Below are 18,237 nucleotides of genomic sequence, written 5' to 3'. Positions count from 1 at the left end.
GAGGTCCTGAGTTCAATTCCCAGCAACCACATGGTGGCTCACAACCATCTAGAATGAGATCTGGTGCCCTCTTCTGGTCTATAGTCATATGTGCAGGCAGAATACTGTATACATAATAAATAAATAAATCTTAAAAAAAAAAAGAATATATTTAAAAAAGATATTCACACTATTGTTCTTAATGATTAATTTCTGTTTATGGGGGTTTTGCCTGTGTGTGTGTGTGTGTGTGTGTGTGTGTGTGTGTATACACCACGTGTGCAGTGCCCACAGAAGCCAGCAGAGGGCAACAGGCCCTCTGTCTGGAACTGGAGATGCACAGTTGTGAACTGTCAGGAGTGTTAGGAACCGAGTTCTGATTCTCTGCTGAGCCGTCTCTCCAGCCTTCTTGCTATTATATTGTTTAAAAATCTGGGTGGAGGGTGGGCAGTGGTGGAGCACATCTTTAATCCCAGCACTTGGGAGGCAGGGGCAGGTGGATCTCTGAGTTTGAGGCCAGCCTGGTCTACAGAGTGAGTTCCAGCACAGTCAGGACTACACAGAGAAAGCCTGTCTCGAAACACCAAAAAAAAAAAAAAAAAAAAAAAAAAAACAGCCAGTAAATGAATAAAAGGCTGCAAACAGCCCAAACGGAATCTAGGGAAAGAAAACTATGACATGCTTTTGGTAGACATAATCTGACACACAAATTTACTTCCATCTTTTTTAAAGGGCAAGGCAGAATCACACTCCTTCATCAGTATCTCTGAAGACATGCTCAGTGCCAGAGCTTTGGCTTGCTTTGCAAACTTCCAAAGAGGTGGCCTTGGCAGCCTGGCAAACGCTTCGGGACCGGTGTAATGCCCTCGGGATTAGTGACAACCAATATAAGGCACAGGGGCTTGGGTCTGCCAGACCTCTTTGACCCGCTCCCACAGGCATCAGGTGACTTGGCTCGTCATCAGAAAGGGAGATTTCACTCTAGTGATGGAGCAGGTGAGCTCAGCTGAGCTGTCCAGGCCTTTCTGCTCACCAGAGAGACGCCAGCAATGGATCTCCCGTCTTCAATCGAGTCATTCGGCGACTCAGTGTACTAGGTTCCCATAGATTAAAATAGGCTGGGAAAGCCGTCACTGGGTGGGGAAGGGAAGCTACTTTATTGCACTGACGGTCCTGTAAGAGAAAGGCAAAGCCGCGCACAGGGCCATCTGCTCTCCAACAATAATCACTTCACTTTGGTCAGCTTTAGCGTCCAGGCATACTGCACCGAAAGAGCGCTGGGTGGCAACGAGGGCAGAGAGATGAGGACCCCCTCCTGAGGATCCTGGGTCCAGGTCAGATCTCCTTCCAGTCCTAGCATCGTTATCTGCGGAAAGCAAGGGGATGGAAAGACCCCGTTATTCACGGGTGTGCTGGACCATAGCAGCGAGGACACTCTAGTGGACCATACACAAGAAAGGAAGCCTGCCTTAGTTCTTTGCTTTTTCATAAAAGTTACATCTGTCCAGGCATGGTGACACAAGCCCGGAGTCTTAGCACCCGGAAGGTGGAGACAGGAGGACCACAGGCTGAGGCTAGCCTGAGCTTCTTCATAAAGAACCTGGATCGCCTTTGATCCCAGCACTCAGGAGGCAGAGGCAGTTGGATCTCTGTGAGTTCAAGGCCAGCCTGGTCTACAAAATGAGTTCCAGGACAGACAGAGCCATAGTTCCAGGACAGATAGAGAAACCCTGTCTTGAAGAGAAAGAGAGCGAGAGAGTGAGAGAGCGAGAGAGCGAGAGAGCGAGAGCGAGAGAGAGAGAGAGAGAGAGAGAGAGAGAGAGAGAGAGAGAGAGAAAGAGAGAGAGAGAGAGAGAGGAACCTGGCTCAAAAAACAAACAAACAAAAATAGCTGTATCAGTACAGTAGTGGAGTGTATGCCTAAGCACACAAAGACAAGTTATAGGTCCACGAGCCTCCTTACCTTTGTGGTCGAGGTCGTTTGGGGGGATTTAAGGTTTATGATTCCATTTTCTGGCCAGTACAGAAAAGTAGCATAAACTGCTGCGTCTTTAGCAGTGTACCTGGGAACAAGAAACACGGATGTTCATGGGGCCACAGAACGCTGAGTGGTGTTCCCTGACAGACCCTCAATCCCCTTCACATAACTCACCCATTAAAGACCGTGTGTTCGTCAAGAGTACTAGGAAGTGAGAGGAAGGGAGGGGGGAGGAAGCGGTCCAGAAAACTCTTTGAAATCCTCTGTTATCCTCTTCACCTGATTAAGGTTTCTTTAAAAATTAAAATTAACCCTTGGCGGCACGTTTTCCAGACCTTCCCCTGCTGATAACCTTTGTTGCCGGGCAGCAATGGCGCACGCCCTTAATCCCAGCGCTCGGGAGGCAGAGCCAGGCGGATCTCTGTGAGTTCAAGGCCAGCCTGGTCTACAGAGAAGAGTTCCAGGACAGCTAGGACTGTTACAGTCGAAAGAAGAAGAAGAGGAAGAAGAAGAAGAAGAGGAGGAGGAGGAGGAGGAGGAGGAGGAGGAGGAGGAAGAGGAGGAGGAAGAGGAGGAAGAAGAAGAGGAGGAGGAAGAGGAAGAGGAAGAGGAGGAAGAAGAAAAGGAGGAAAAGCAGCAGCTGCTTGGGAAAGCGGGGTGCCCCGGCCACATTTCACATCTAAGCATGTTGGTCTCAAAGTGTCCTAAGGCCCCTTTTGTCAGGGTTTGGGCTGGCCCCTAACCCTCTGCCAGGGAGGGAAACCTTCGAGCCTCTGAGAACAGCTAGGTCAGCCATCTCCAACAGGGTCCCATTATTCATCCCGATATAAAAGTGTCTGCAGGGGCAACGGGAAGCCGGAGGTTCAGCCATGGGCAGTTTAGTCCATGGAGAGAAAGTGCATTTGGAACTCCAGCTGACTGCCTCAACTTCCCCAGTCCACTTCTGCTGGGTGTTTGTGGGCCTCAGAGTCAGATGATGTCAGTTTGTTGCTGTTACTTGCTGAGTTAGAAGCCCCACTCGGCTCTGCCTAGGACCCACCCTCTCACAGGAGCTCCAGCCATAAATCGGTTTCCCCAATCGATCTATTTCTGTTGGGCATTACCCAGATTGATAATTTGCCACCCCCCATATATCCATCCACCATCCATCCATTATCATCTCTTGCTATTTATTCTTTCACTTTGGCTGTTCTCTCACGCAGAACTGAAAACACAGCTATCATCAATCCTCCTCCTGACGTACAAGAAGACGAGGCTCACCACACAATTGTCACGTTCTTTTCCGACTGCACTCTCCAGGGTTTGGAGGCATAGATGGCCTCCCCATTGATCTGCAGCCACTTGCCCACAGCAAGAAGTCTTTCTTGGAAGATGGGAACGATCAGTCCATCCTTAGTTGGTCCAATGTTGAGAAGATAGTTGCCTCCCAGACTTACTGTCTGAACCAATTCCTAAAGAGAGCAGAGTCAAGGAAAGCTGAGGCCTGACTACCAAGCCTGGCACGGTGTCTGGAATATGCAGACAGGAAGGGACATCAAGAGAAGAAAAGCCCTGGGTTCGATCCTTAGCACTGCAAGGGGAAAAAGGGAAGGCGAGTCACACTTTAGAGCCGAGCATAATGGCACATGTCTCCCTAAGCTGCGGCTGTACGTGGCACTCCATCCCGCCACCCCAGCCCCGCCAGCCGAGCACTCTTCTGTTCCATAGTGAGTCCTCCTGCCTACGGAATTACCGACTATAGTTCCAAGAAACGGAAACCACTCATGTGCTAACTGAAAACACTCCTGGGAAAGGGCTTGGACGATGATGGCCCAGAGGGTGAGTGCTTGCCTTATAAGCAAGAAGACGCCAGGTGGCGGTGGCGCACGCCTTTAATCCCAGCACTCGGGAGGCAGAGCCAGGTGGATCTCTGTGAGTTCCAGGCCAGCCTGGGCTACAGAGTGAGTTCCAGGAAAGGCGCAAAGCTACACAGAGAAACCCTGTCTTGAAAAACCTTAAAAAAAAAAAAAAAAAAAAAAAAAAAAGCAAGAAGACCTGGGTTCATCCTCAGAATTCACGTTCAAACAAAACACACCCAAATCAACAAGCACCAAAAAATCTGGAGGTTGTAGTGTAATGTGTGCTTGTAATCTTCGTCCTGGGGAGCAGAAACAAAGGCTTGCTGCTGTGGCTTCCTGGCCAGAGTGCCAGCTGAATGGCCAGTTCCAGGCTAGTAAGAGATTGTGCCCCTCCCTCATAGGTGGAACCTGAGGACGCACACCTCCGGTTGTGCCCGTCACAAACACACGTGCACAAACATACATACATATGCACATACACCCTGGCAACAAAGAAGAAAAAGGAAGGAAAGTTCTGGAAAGAACACCTCTGTAGATAAAGCTTTCCCTGATGCTGAGAAGATGGCCAAGGCCACCAAGATGAATGACCTACGTTTGATCCCCGGGACTCACAGGATGGAAGGAGAGAAGTGACCGTCAGGCTGTCTGCTGACCTCTCCATGTGCACTGTGGTACACACTTGCCCCCACCCCAAAACAAATAAAGAGATGTAATTAAAAAAAGGTTTCAGCCACATATGGCGGTGCACGCCTTTAATCACAACACTTGGGAGGCAGAGGCAGGCAGATCTCTGTGAGTTCGAGGCCAGCCTGGTCTACAAAGCGAATTCCAGGACAGCCAGGGCTATGCAGAGAAAACTGTCTCAAAAAGCCAAAAAAGAAAAAAAGGGAGAAAAAAAAAAAAGGTTTTCATGGCCCCAACCCGCTTCTCTGTAACAGCGATGATGACAAAGTGCTTAGGAGAGGTTAGCATGTTCTAACAACCCTGCTCAGTCAGAGGGCTGCTGTGAGGTAAGCAGTTAAAACATCCCCGGTGGAGTGCTCTTACCTCAATGATTTCATTTTCGCTGGCAATGGTAGACAAGGTCATGTCACGCCGATAGCCCCAGGACGACCTGTCCACGCTGGTGCACATCTCCCACTTGTGGCTGGGCAAGCTGTGTGGTGTGTATTTATCTTGACAGTTGTAGTACCCTCCGTGATGACAGGAGCAGTTCTGACCCCACCGGTCATTCACTACCACCTGATCCTAAGCGGAAGGAGAACGGGGTCACTGGAGCAGCACCTCCTGCTCCTTTATGCGATGCAGATGCATCTGGTGACAGGAAGAACAGCAGGACTACATTAGTGGTTTCCCCTGGGGCGACTGCTCTAAAGGGCACACAGGGAAACCTGACGGTTTTGTGGTCCTCATGTGGGCGGTGCTGATACCCAGCAGGAGAAGCCAGAGTTGCTGACTACCGTTCTACAGTGTGGAAGACAGTGTTTAGACAAAGAAGCATCCAGCCTCTAATGTCTGCCATGCTTAAGCCCAGGAAGTCAGCTGAGAGAGGCACAGAGGGAGTGTGCCTGCAGGGGGCGGTTTTAGAGATTGTCTGGGGGGGCTCAGGGGATGATTGACGGCTCAGTGGATGAAGGGCTTGCTGTAAAAGCATGGGAACTCTGCAGCACTCCTGGGACTGGAGAGACGGCCCCAGTTACGAGTGTTTGATGCTCTTACAAAGGATGTGAGCTCAGTTCCCAGCACCTACATGGTGACTCACAACCTCCTGTAACTCCAGTCCCAGGGGATCCAACACCCTCTCCTGGCCTCCACTGGCTCCTGCACACACATAAATCATGCAGGCAAAACACCTATTCACATAAATAACATCATCTTTTAAAAACTGTTTGGGGGTCTGGTGAGATGGCTCCGTGGTTAAGAGCAGTTACTGCTCTCGAAGTGGACCTGGGTTTGTTTCCCAGCTCACATGGTGACCATAACCACCTGTAACTCTAGTAACAGGAGATCTGGTGCCCTCTTCTGGCCTCTATGGGCTTTTGCATGCACACAGAACACATAAACGCACACAGATATACATACATACATACATACATACATACATACATACATACATACACACATATAGTAAATAAATAAATCACAAAGTGTGTATGAGTCTTTTGCTTGCTAAGTCTGCGCACCTGTGCAGTACCCAGGAAGGCCAGAAGAGGGTGCCAGCTGCTTTTACTGGAGTTCCAGGCGGTTGTGATCCACAGTGTGTGTGCTGGGAAAGGAACTTGAAGCAGTGCTTGCTCTAACCACTGAGCCCTCGCCCTCGCCCTTGCTGTGGGTTTTGTTGTTTTGTTTTTTGAGACAGGGTTTCTCTGTGTAGCCCTGGCTGTCCTAGAACTCACTCTGTAGATCAGGCTGGCCTGGAATTCACAGAGATCTCCCTGCCCAAGTGCTGGGATTAAAGGTGTGCGCCATAAAACCATTGCCCGACTTTGCTGTGGTTTTTAAATACTTGTGGTGGACATTTGCTGGCTTCACCAATGCTGCATCTTTGTTTATCTTTTTTCCCTTACTGTGACTCTCCTTACTCAGGCACGTGTGGCTGTCATCATGCAGCAGATGACCTGGCTCCATGGAGGCACAGACCAGAGGAGGCAGGGACAAGGCCCCTCAGACCTTCTTTCTTTGTTTCTCAGACAGTCTCACTATGTAGCCCTGGGTGGCCTGGGAGCTCACTGTGTAGACCAGGCTGGCCTTCAACTCACAGAGATCCTCCTGTCTCCTGAATGCTAGGATTAAAGGCATGCACTACCATACCTGGCCCATCTCAAGTCTTGATGGGCAGTCAACTGCTCACTCATAATTATTTCTGTGGCAGAGACAGGGGTGCCACGGTGAATAACACAGTGTTTGCCCTTTAAACTTTAAGCAGAGACTTGTAGAGGAGACAGATGTGGACAATTTAGACCCTGGCATTCTGTCAGCGTTAACTACCTAGGGATGAAATGCATATCTGGGAGTCCTGAGACTTGGCAAGGCCCTGAACACAAGCCTTGCATACGTTAACATGCTCTCCCAGCGAAGTATACTCCAGTCCATGAGGACTACCCTCAATCAGCATCCTTCACTCAAGGAAGGGTGTCTCTCTTCTCTCTCCCCTTCTTCCCATATCCTGAGTTTAGTAATAACTACCCAATAAGACCTACACAGATAGGGACCCACCAGGGCATCTTCATCCAAGCTTAGTTTTGGTGTTTGAGTTAAATCCAGGGCCCCCTGCATGCTAAGCAAGTGCTCTACCACTGAGCTAGACCTCCAACTACCAAACTGCTTCATACTTAGCTTTTTCTTTAAAACTTACAAATCTAGAGCATGTAAAATCTTTGACATCCCCCGCGCCCCCCCCCCCCCCCCCCCGTTTCCCACAGGGTTTTTCTGTGTAGTTTTGGTGCTTGTCCTGGATCTGGCTCTATAGACCAGGCTGGCCTTGAACTCAGAGATCCGCCTGGCTCTGCCTCCAGTGCTGGGATTCAAGTGTGAGCCGGTACCACCTGGCAGGCAGACATTTTCTATCACAAAGATGAAGTCCCATAGCACAAGATGCAAATATACTAGCTATCTGTACTGACGGTGGGGAGGGTTTAGCTAGCTAGCTAAGTACTGTAAGTATGTCCTTATTACGATGGCGTCCCAGCCTAAAAAGTGGGCGTGCCCTTCCACTGTATTTCCCTGTATTCCCCTGTGTGTCTCTCTCTCTTTCTCTCTCCTAATAAAGCTCTAAAAGGTAACCATGGCTCATGATTCTTCCACCCCCGGCAGCATCCAGCACTCTCTACCATCCACATGGCTGCTGTGGGCGGCGGCCAACAAGTACCCTTTAAATTTTGGATATAGAGCTAGGAGTGATGCCATCCACCCATAATCCCAGCTCTTGGGAAGCTGAGGCAGGAGGATTGCTGTGAATTCCCCCTGCCATGGCCTACAGGCTGAGATGACTGCCAAGTACCACGCCCCCCATCATGCTCTTTTATCAGAACCACTGATGAGTAAGTTAGATAACCACCTACCTTGACAGGGCTATCATTATAGAGCCAGGCGAGGAAAGCTGTGGAGTTCCAGTAAGTGTCAGGACACTCCCACTCCCCATCAGACCAGATCAGGTCGGGTTTGTAGCTGGAAGACACGTGATCAGAACGGTTTGCTATCTGCATCTATATCTAGTCAGTCTTACGGTCAGAGTTTGCAACAAATATTCAAAAATTAGAGACGGGAGAATGGCTCTGTGGTCGGGCACTTGCCTACCACACGTGAGGCCGTGGGTTCCACTCCTAGCCCATCAAGAAGAAAAGTCTCTTGACTGGAGAGTACCATAAAAATTACACCGCAGAAACTAAAGAGGTAAGAATCTAAAAGAGCCTCAGGGAGGGCGTGTGGAGAGCTGGCCGAGTAGGTAAAAGCACTGGCTGCTCTTCCAGAGGACTCAGGTTTGATTCCTGCACCCACACAGAGGCTCACAATCACCCGTCACTCCAGTGCCCCAGGACCTGATGCCCTCTTCTGGCCTCTGTGGGCACCAGGCACGCACAGAGTGCATAGACACACATGCAGGCAACACAGCCATACACATAAAATAAAAACTTTAATTAAGAAAAGAACTGCAGGGGTTGGTGAGGGGCTCCATATGTAAAGGCGCCTACTTGCCAAGTCTGACGACCCAAGTTCAATCCCTGGGTCCTTCTCCTGCAAGTGGTCCTCTGACCTCTACATGCACAGCATGGCTCATGCATGCACACACACCCTAAATATATTAAAATGCAATAGCAATAATAATAACAACAACAATAACAAAGAACACATTTCTTCCGTACACTTCCCCCAATCTCCCTGTTCCCCCTTTTAGAAAGGTAATCAGTATCTACAGTTTGCTTCCCTTCAAGCAACTAACTCCACTTAGGGGTGGCGCTCACAGGGCTGGAGAGACTGCGCGGGGTGAGGGTGCTTACTGCTTGCGGAGAACCTGGGCGTGGTCCCCAGCACCCACCTGGCGCTCACAACCACCTGTAACTCTCATCCCAGGGAATCGATGCCCTCTGGCCTCCTCGGCCATATAGACTACACATAAATAATAAGTAGGTTCTGGAAAAGAGGCTGGTGCTTGGGCAGGCCAGATGGCCTCTCAAGTCTGATGACCTGAGTTTGATCCCCCGAATGCACAAGGAAGGAGAACTGACTTCCACAGTTGTTCTCCGACTTCCATGTGTGCGCTGTGGCACATATGTGCCCATATAATACACACTCACGGACACGAAATAATAAAATGTGATTAAAAAAACAATAAAAGCCGGGCAGTGGTGGTGCATACCTTTAATCCCAGTACTCGGGAGGCAGAGGCAGGCGGATCTCTGTGAGTTCGAGGCCAGCCTGGGCTGCAGAGTGAGTTCCAGGACAGGCTCCAAAGCTACACTGAGAAACCCTGTCTCGAAAAACAAAACAAAACAAACAAACAAAAAAATCAAAACCAACCAAACAAACAAAAAAAAAAACAAAAACTATAACAGTGATCATGGCCTGGGGTATATAGTTCAGCGGCAGAGCACTGCCCAGAATGTTCTAAGACCTGGGTCCTGTCCTCAGGACCAAAAATAAAAACAAAAAATAAAAAATAAAAAAAGACAGGTGTGGTGGCTCATGCCTGTAATCATAGCACTTGGGAACCTGCGTCAGGAGATTACAAATTAGAGGCTAGCCTGGGCTACCCAGTGAGCCCCTGGTATTCCAGAAGCACCAAATGAAGATGTCTGTCTGCTTTTGGGGTGTTGTAAACATCTGAACCATGACACTGATCTGTCACTGAGCTGTCTTAGCAGCTACCTAGTTGGGCTGGAAAGGCCTTTCGGAGTCTAGTGCACCTTTACATTCTTTTTTTTTTTTTTTTTTTAATTTTTCGAGACAGGGTTTCTCTGTGTAGCTTTGCACCTTTCCTGGAACTCACTCTGTAGCCCAGGCTGGCCTCGAAGCACCTTTACATTCTTACTGTTGTGAGCCTACAGTGTGTGTAGTGTGAAGGTCGAAGGTAAGCATTATTATGCACGTTTTGGGACCATGGATTTGAAGGCGCTGGAGCACAAATGTGAACCTGCTCGATGACAGACCTTCACTGCCCTTCACAGTGAGGCCAGTCTCAAGAAAGAAAGCCTTCTCTAAGGCTAGAAGCTGACTGAGACAGTGGTCTCTTCACTGTGTGCAGTCAAATACGCTAGGCAGCTTACCTCGGCAACTCCCATGATTACTAACCCCGGGTCCAGGGGTAAAGAAGAGAGCCAGAGCCCGGTGGTGGTGGCGCACACCTTTAATTCCAGCACTCGGGAGGCAGAGGCAGGCCCATCTCATTTCTGTGAGTTCAAGGCCAGCCTAGTCTATAGAGAGAATTTTAGGACAGCTGTGGCTACACAGAAAAACCCTGTCTCAAACAAACAAACAAATAAACAAACACCCCCCCCCAAAAAAAAAAAAAAGAGATTGAGGGAGACTAAGCAATTTTTTTTCCAAGCCACAAAGCTTTAAAAGAAAAAAACTGGGCTGGAGAAATGTCTCAGAGGTTAAGAGCACTGGCTGTTCTTCCAGAGGGCCTGAGTTCAATTCCCAGCAACCATAGGTGGCTCACAACCATCTGTAATGAGATCTGGTGCCCTTTTCTGGCCTGCAGACATACAAGCAGGCAGAACACTGTATACATAGTAAATAAATAAATAAAACCTAAAAAAAAAAAGCCATTGGGTGGTGGTAGTGCACACGCCTTTAATCCCAGCACTAGGGAGGCAGAGGCAGGAGGATCTCTGAAGTTCGAGGCCAGAATGGTCTACAGAGTGAGATCCAGGACAGCCAGGGCTACACAGAGAAAGACCAAAAAGAAGAAAGCAAAGAAACCAGACATAACAAAAACAAATCATATAAAACGAAAGTGGGGCAAAGAAGCCGCCCCTTCGGCTACTAGGGTCCCTCATCCAGGGGAGGCTCCTGGATGTCACAAGGGAAAAGCTTATGAACGGGCTGGGGGGGGGGGGGGCGGTCAGTGTGTGGAAGTGCTTGCCATCAAGCCTGATGACCGACTCTGATCCTTGGGGTCCACAAGGTAAAATGAGAAAACTAACTTCCCCGTACACATGTGTTGTGACATCGTCCCCACTAAATAACGAAAGTGAAAGAAAACATGGGACACATTAGCAACAAATTCCAATTTGGGAATGGGGACCCTAGTTTCAACAGTGGCTCTCCTTCCTGTTCCCAGCACTGTGACAGTGAGAGAGATCTGAGCCCCAGACCAGACACGACAGTTCTCACTGAGCATCAGGATCTGTGCTCAGGATGCTGTTTACAGCTTGTGATCACAAAGGTGCCAGTGCCCCTCTCCAAGGTCCTGACTAGGGACAATGGCAAGGGAGGAGGGCACTTTGACTCACTGCCCCCTGGGTTCCCTGTGACTGCAGCAGCCTAGTAAGTGACCACAGTCCAGAAGTTCTGAGAGGTGGGAGGGGAAACGTGCTTTGCATTAATACAAACGCCATTTTTATTACTTTGATGCCTTATACAGCAGCCTCCGGCCGGAGCCCTTAACGGCATCCTGGAGGCCTCTGACTTCAAATACAAGCTGCCAGGCCCCGGCCCCTTCAGTCTCTGTCTCACCTGTTAACAAGGTCATACAGCTCTGGCATCGTTTTTCACACTGACAAAATGTCTCACCTGTTAACAAGGTCATACAGCTCTGGCATTGTTTTCGCACTGACAAAATGCTGAGTTTTGAAGCCATTCTTCTTATCAAGCAGGTAGAGTGGATGGAACCATTCCAAGAGTGAGTGGTAGAGGCCATAGCGTAAGTTCCTTAAACAGAAAAATACAACAGCAGCTGGCATTAGGCAGAGAAAAAAACAAGGCTAGGTGTGGTGTCAGCACTCAGGAGGGCGGGAGTTAGGAAGATCAGGAGTTCAAGGTCATTCTTGGCTACCAAGTGGGTTTAATGTCAGCCTAAGCTATTTGAGATCCTTTATTTATTTAATAGACTTTTTTTTTTGGAGACAGGGTCTCACTATGTAGCCCTAGCTGGCCTAGAACTGGATATGTAGACCAGGCTAGCCCCAAACTCCCAGAGATCCACCTGCCTTTGCCTACCTAGTGCTGGGATTAAAGGCACATGCCACCACACTTGCTATATATTTCATTTTTTAAAATCTTACTTAATTTTTTTTATGGTGCTGAGAATCAAAGCCAGGGCCTCAGCTAAGCTAGGTAAGCATTCTATCATAAGCTATATCTCTACTCCTAGTAAATGTTTTTTAAAGAACTAGAAGAAAGGAGTTTGAAGGTTCCTAACACAAACAAAGGACAAATGATTAAGGAGCTAGAAATGCTAATTACCCCGATTAGTTCATTACACACTTCGAGCATGTCACACTGTGCCTCATAAAAAGGTACAATTACTGCAGTTCATTAAGATATGGGTCTACGCAGACACTATAATGCAAGTAATGAAGAAAATAACATAGCATAGACAAGAAAGAACTGGAGAGGAGGATTTCAGCATGTGACTCGGGGTTAACCACTTACAAAGACGCTACCAATCCAGCCTACCGAGGCTGGGCATGTTGCCACAGGCCTGGACCCCAGTACCGGGAAGGCAGAGGCAAGAGAATTGCTTCAAGTTAGAAAGCAGCCTCGTCTGCAGAGCAAGGTCCAAGCTCTCCAGGGATACAGAATAAGGTCCCGACTTGTAAAACCAAACCAAACCAGAAGAAAACCGCTACTTCCAAAGTCCCTATCTTATCCCCGTCTAAGATCAGACGGACGTTTCCTGCAGGACTTTTGGGCAAGTGCTTCATGGGGCACAGAACACCGAGCCGGTCACGAGAGTCAGCAAATGCATTCTTAAAGGTGCAGGAAGTCCACTGGACTTGGTAAGCTGTGGCCTCCGTCTCAGCTCTCAACGTGTTCTATGAGACAGTGCCTGGCAGTGTGTGACACAAGGCGTGACTGGGTTCCAATCACACTTGATGATTTTCACGAGCAGGCAGTCAGCCTGTCCCTCATACAGGAAGCCACACTTACCAAGTCACAGTTGAAAGTCATTTTCTTTCTTAGTGGCAAAGCACAGCCGGCCAGCAGGGTTCCAAACCTGAATCCCTGAGTCCAAGTTCCATCCCACGGCCAGTGGCTGGGGATGCGTCTGGCTCTGTGTTACGGTTTGTGTCTGCAATGTCTCCCCCAGGCTCACGTTTTGAAGTCTTGTTCCCTGGCTGATGGTGTTGTTTTGGGAATCTGCCGAACCTTTACAAGGTGGGACATGCTGGCAGAAGTGAGCGGTCACGAGGGCTCTGAAGGACAAACTGCCTGTCATTCCTGTCTGCTCCCTCGTCATGTTAGGTAAATAAATAACCTCTACCACAGTGTGTGGCTGTCATGAATGCAGGTACCCCACCATGGTGGACCGAAACCCTCTAAAAATCAACTTTCCTTTCCTGAAGTTGTTTCTAACAGGTGTGGCGGTCACCGACACAGAAGTAACTAATACATTCAGTGAAAGAGCAACCGCTTAATATTCATGAGGTCTTGTGTTTGTCAACTCCAAAACCCAAAACCATCCTATCTCTGCCACATCCTACTGTTTCTATATTGAGAAATTAATTCCTACTGTTATTTTTATTTAGCCCTCTGAGATACAATCTTCTGTAGTCCAGGCTAGCCTCAAACTCAGTCTATATCTAAGGCCAGCCCTGAACTCCTGACCCTCCTGCCTTTGCCTCCCAAGTGCTAGAATCACCAAATGGGATCTGCCATTATCAGAGCTTGCCCTCAGGCCTGAACAGCTCTGTGCTGGGTGGGTGCTGGTGGCTACTGAGGAGAAAGGTGAGACCCAGTCCCTGGCCCGTCACATACTGGAAAAGGCTCTAAGCTGGGAAGTGGTGGCGCATGCCTTTAATCCCAGCACTCAGGGGTGGAGGCAGGTGGATCTCTGTGAGTTTGAGGTTAGCCTGGTCTACAGAGCGAGTTCCAGGATAGCCAAGGCTACACAAAAAAACTGTCTTGAAAAAAAAAACAAAAAACCAAAAAAAAAAAAAAAAAAAGAAGAAAGGAAGAAAAGGCTCTGTATTGCAAGTTTCCATGGGAATCTTCAGCAGGCTGCAAATGGACCATCATAGTCTACTCTGAGTGTCCTACACCCCACTGTGAACTTTTTCCACTGTTATCACCTTTGGACTTGTGAAAACTGCCAAATCTCAAACCCCAAGTCTGGGAGCCCACCTTCTCACTGGCTAAATATGCCCCCAGCAGACAAACAAGACGAGACCTGGAGGGATGGATGGTTAAGACCGTAGGAAGGCTAGCTGTCTACAGACACGCACCTCTTCCGAACAGCAGCTCCCAACTCACCAACCAAATCACGATGGGGCCCCACGTCCTTTGAGTTCCAGTTCCAAGACACAGAACTTGGCCAGTTTGTGAAGCCTTCATGATGCTTTGTGGTCAGGACCACATACCTGTAGACATGAAAACCAAATAAAAACAAAGGAAGTGGGCAGTGACCACAACCATGACCTTGCCCAGTATGGCGGAAAGATCTCGATGACAGGAGATGTACTGGGATGAGTCATTGCAACAGCTAAGATGTTTTCACAGTGACAATATTCCCTTGTAGGTATGACTCAATAATGGAAGGAGGCCCTGGATCCCCAGAGGGGAGGGAAGGGAGGCAAGACAAAATTGTGCACCTTGGCTCACAGACTCAACCCTTCTGGGCGTAAGTAATGAACTTTCTTCAACCCTCTGCCCTGCTCTGTTGGCAAGAGCAGATGACAGATGGAAGCTGCTTGTTTTACCAACTAGTCCTTCTGGGTATGGCTTGCAGCCCCTGGGTGCAGTGGTCAAGAGCCTTATCTCCAGGTCACAAGATCTGCAGTCTAGAACAACAGGCTCCTTCCTCTCTGAGCTAGTGACCTCATTCACGAAACAGGGAGTCTGGAAAGAGGCTGGAGTTCACCCTTTTTATTTGTTAATTATGGACCTCAGAGATGCTCGCTAAAAGATAGACTCCTGTTTCCTCAGGCCTTGTATTCCTGTAATGGCATGTAATGGCAAATACTTTTTTGTTTGTTTGTTTTGTTTTTGTTTTTCGAGACAGGGTTTCTCGGTGTAACAGTCCTGGCTATCCTGGAACTTGCTTTGTAGACCAGGCTGGCCTCAAAATTCACAGAGATCCGCCCACCTCTGCCTCCCGAGTGCTGGGATCCAAGGCGTGCGCCACCATACTTATTTATAATGCTCTCAAAACATACTTCCTCTGGAAGGCTCTGCCCAAACAACCCCATCCCTCCTTAGAGTTCGACCACAAGGAAGTCAGAAGGTGAGGGAGAACCCAAAACTCCCATCCTTCCTTCTCCATTTAAAGACACACAGGGCTACAAGGAACTCAGGCGGCTTCCTTTTATAACCTTCCACGGACGCCGCAGGGAGCCTAAGGTGACGACTGGTCCAGGTCTACAACTGACAGGAATCCAGGCTGTGTGCCAGCCCTTTTAGAAGAGACACCGGGTGTGTGGTCTGGCTCTGGTCTCTCTCCATACTGTTAGAGTACCCAGTGCTTTCCCGCCTTCATTTTTAAAACTAATCCCCAGCAGGGCTCTCTTCTTTAGCATTAATGCTCCATCCTCCAGGATGCAGAACGCAGGGTGCGGGGCCTTCGGCGGTCAGGCAGCGCCGGCCGTGGTCTTGCCCCGTCCCGCCGCGCGCCCCGCCCGCACTCACTTGGCCCCGGCAGCCTGGAAGAGTTCGGCCCACTGGTCCGGGTGGAAGAAGCGCGCCGTGAACTGCGGCCCGAAGTCGGCGTAGCTGAAGCCGGGCGGGTAGTTTTTTCTCATGAAGCGCTCATAGGCTGGATTCCGTTCGCCCTTCCAGTGCCACCAGAACCACTCGCTGCCCCAGGCGGGCACCGAGAACACCCCCCAGTGCACAAACACCCCGAACTTGGCCTCGTCAAACCATCTCGGCAGTGGCCGCGAGTCCAGGCTCTGCCAGTCCGCGGTGTAGCGGCGCTGGGCCACTGCCTGGGCCGCAGGAACCAGCAGCAGCAGCTGCAGCAGCGCGGTACCCACCGCCCACCCTTCACTTTTCAGCTCCCGCATCCCTGCTTCCGTGCCCGCACCGTCCCTCTTAACGCGCAGGCGCCGTCCAGTAGCTCCGCCTCTCTGAGTGGCGATTGGCTCGGAAGGGGAAAGGGGCGGGGTCAATCTTGTGGTCCCGTGTGCCGTCCGAGGCGCCATCTCTGGAGCGCCCTCTGGCGTTGATTGAGAGAAGGACGCAAACAGGCGTTGACGGCTCTGATCTATTGAATTTAAACCCCACAGTCTCTGCTAGGGACTTGATTGCCGGCTTCCCGTAAAGCGGGAAAGACTCAGGGAGTGCGGAGAAAAGGGAGTAGCCCATGTTATTGCCCTAATCCTCAGGAGAAGGCCGAAACCGGATTGTTTTATTTATTTAATGGCTAATTAGGAGCCATGGTTTCTTTGCCTGCAGGTGGCGCTTAGCCGATTGCCGAGCTGCATAAGATATAGAAATAATGAGGTAGAAACTTTATGAAGACAGAGAAATGGCTGCTGAAAGAGGAAGGGCAGACTAGTTATTTTGGCCTGTCTCGTTTATTGAACTTACTTTGAGAACTCTGAGTCATTTAAACATTTTAATTTAATTTTAAATTGTAACTGAAATTTATTTTGACATTGGGGGGGGGGGTTCTTATGCAGCTCAGGCTGGCCTCGAATTCACAGCTAGGATGACCTTGAATTCCTGATCCTCCTGCTTCTATCTCTGAGTGCTGGTCGGAGTGGCACCACCACGCCTGGTTTTATGCAGTACTGGCCTTTGAACCCCAGGGATTTGACCATGCAAAGGAAGCACTCTAGCACTGAGCTGCACCCTAAAACCCCTGAGGGCCTCTCAGAGAGCTTAGCTTCTACACCCAGGAGCTGGGTGTAGTTCAGGAGTAGAGCACTTACTTAGCATGTTGGAAGGCCTGGAGTTCAATCCAGCGCCACCCAACAAGCCCACAGAGGGCCACTGGGACACGATTTTTAGAATAGCAGGAGCAGAAACTTGAGAGCCAAGAGACCCCCCTTGCCCCAGGAACCTCTGCAAAACTTGTTTGACAAGTCACCTGGTTCCTCTACTGTCAGCACACACCCAATGGTGTGTGTGTGTGTGTGTGTGTGTGTGTGTGTGTGTGTGTGTGTGTGTGTGTGTTCATAGCTGCAGGAAGTATGCAAGCCAGAAGTCACATGGTCCATGTGGCACAACCGGCTGGCTCCATGGTTGCTGAGGCAACCACTGCATGCTAGAGCAATAAGAGGTTTACGGCTCCTCTTCCCTACCTTTCCCAACTGACCGAGGAGGAAATCAAGACAAGGAGAAGGGCAGGGGGGTGCCCAAGATCATGAAAGTGTAGGCCAAAGGTGGTACCAGAATTCACAGCGGCGGAAGCCATCTCTCCACCCACTCGTCTGGCACCTTGGAGAAAATCAGGGCTTATGTTGACAGACCAAGGGCTTCCTCCTTTAGGGAGTAATGAGGAAACGTGGGGTATTTTCTGTTAATGTTGAAATATGCTCTAAAACACTAAGCACGGAGGACTTTAAAGAAACAATCAACTTCTCCCCCTTCATCCTTCCAAACAGCGATTAGAATTTGCAATGACTTTTGATGCACGGAACTTGTCTTGGGGGGAATAAAATGGGGTACTCTGTCCTTCATTTGACCCCACAGAGAAACCAAAATGTCGTCTTGCAGAGGCCTGTGGGAGGGTCTGTAGCAGAGTGGACTGACCTGTGCTATCAGGGAGGCTGAGGTTTTTGCACTGGACCTCATTGGTTTCTCTGGGCCATTGGCAGGTCTCCTCGCTGGCTGGCTCATCATCTAAACAACAAGGCTATTTCCCATCTCTACCCAGGGCCCTTGCCTTCCTCTTCCCCTTCATAAACTCTGCCTCTCTACTTAAAGCAAAAGTAGAAAGTGTTTAAGAGCTGGATTCAGGGCTGGAGAGATGGTTAGAGGTTAAAAGCACTGGCTGTTCTTCCAGAGGACCCAGGTTTGATTCCCAGCACCCACTTACCACTGTCTGGTAACACCAGTTCTAAGGGATCTGATGCCCTCTTCTGGTCTCTGGGAGCACCAGACATACATGTGGTACACAGACATACATGCAGCAAAACACCCCTACACATTTAAAAAAAAAAAAAAAAAAGACAGTTTTTCATCTATGTGAGGCTGACTTTAAACTTTCAGCAGTTCTACCTGGACACCGGGGTTGTATTTGTGCACCACTGTGCCCAGCTCCAGCCCTTTATTTTTTTCATTTTGATACTGGATCCCACCAACTTGCCTAAACTGAACTTGAACTCCATGTACAGC

General features: G+C 49.3%; 1 protein-coding gene across 1 annotated transcript; it reads right to left on the bottom strand.

Moving 5' to 3' along the window:
* Positions 1 to 661: 661 nt before the first annotated feature.
* Positions 662 to 18,043, bottom strand: Fuca1 (alpha-L-fucosidase 1). The gene is made up of 8 exons (XM_006975683.4): positions 15,583 to 18,043; positions 14,184 to 14,318; positions 11,530 to 11,667; positions 7,857 to 7,962; positions 4,843 to 5,043; positions 3,218 to 3,408; positions 1,943 to 2,042; positions 662 to 1,345 (listed from the first exon to the last, which is right to left on the bottom strand). The coding sequence occupies exons 1-8, from the start codon at positions 16,095 to 16,097 to the stop codon at positions 1,205 to 1,207; spliced, it is 1,527 nt and encodes a 508-aa protein (XP_006975745.3). The 5' UTR covers positions 16,098 to 18,043; the 3' UTR covers positions 662 to 1,204.
* Between the last annotated feature and the right edge of the window lie 194 nt (positions 18,044 to 18,237).

This window comes from Peromyscus maniculatus, chromosome 2 (assembly GCF_049852395.1).
Source record: "Peromyscus maniculatus bairdii isolate BWxNUB_F1_BW_parent chromosome 2, HU_Pman_BW_mat_3.1, whole genome shotgun sequence".
Taxonomy (NCBI): domain Eukaryota; kingdom Metazoa; phylum Chordata; class Mammalia; order Rodentia; family Cricetidae; genus Peromyscus; species Peromyscus maniculatus.
Note: the sequence above shows the minus strand (reverse complement) of the source record. Positions and strands in the feature narration are given on the sequence as shown.

Coding starts and splice junctions, on each gene's coding strand:
- Fuca1 (XM_006975683.4), bottom strand. CDS start 16,097: ATGGCGCCTCGGACGGCACACGGGACCACAAGATTGACCCCGCCCCTT. Junction 11,668..14,183: donor GGAGCTGCTGTTCGGAAGAG/GTGCGTGTCTGT, acceptor TTTCTGTTTAAG/GAACTTACGCTATGGCCTCT. Junction 7,963..11,529: donor CTGTATGACCTTGTTAACAG/GTGAGACATTTT, acceptor CGTGTCTTCCAG/CTACAAACCCGACCTGATCT.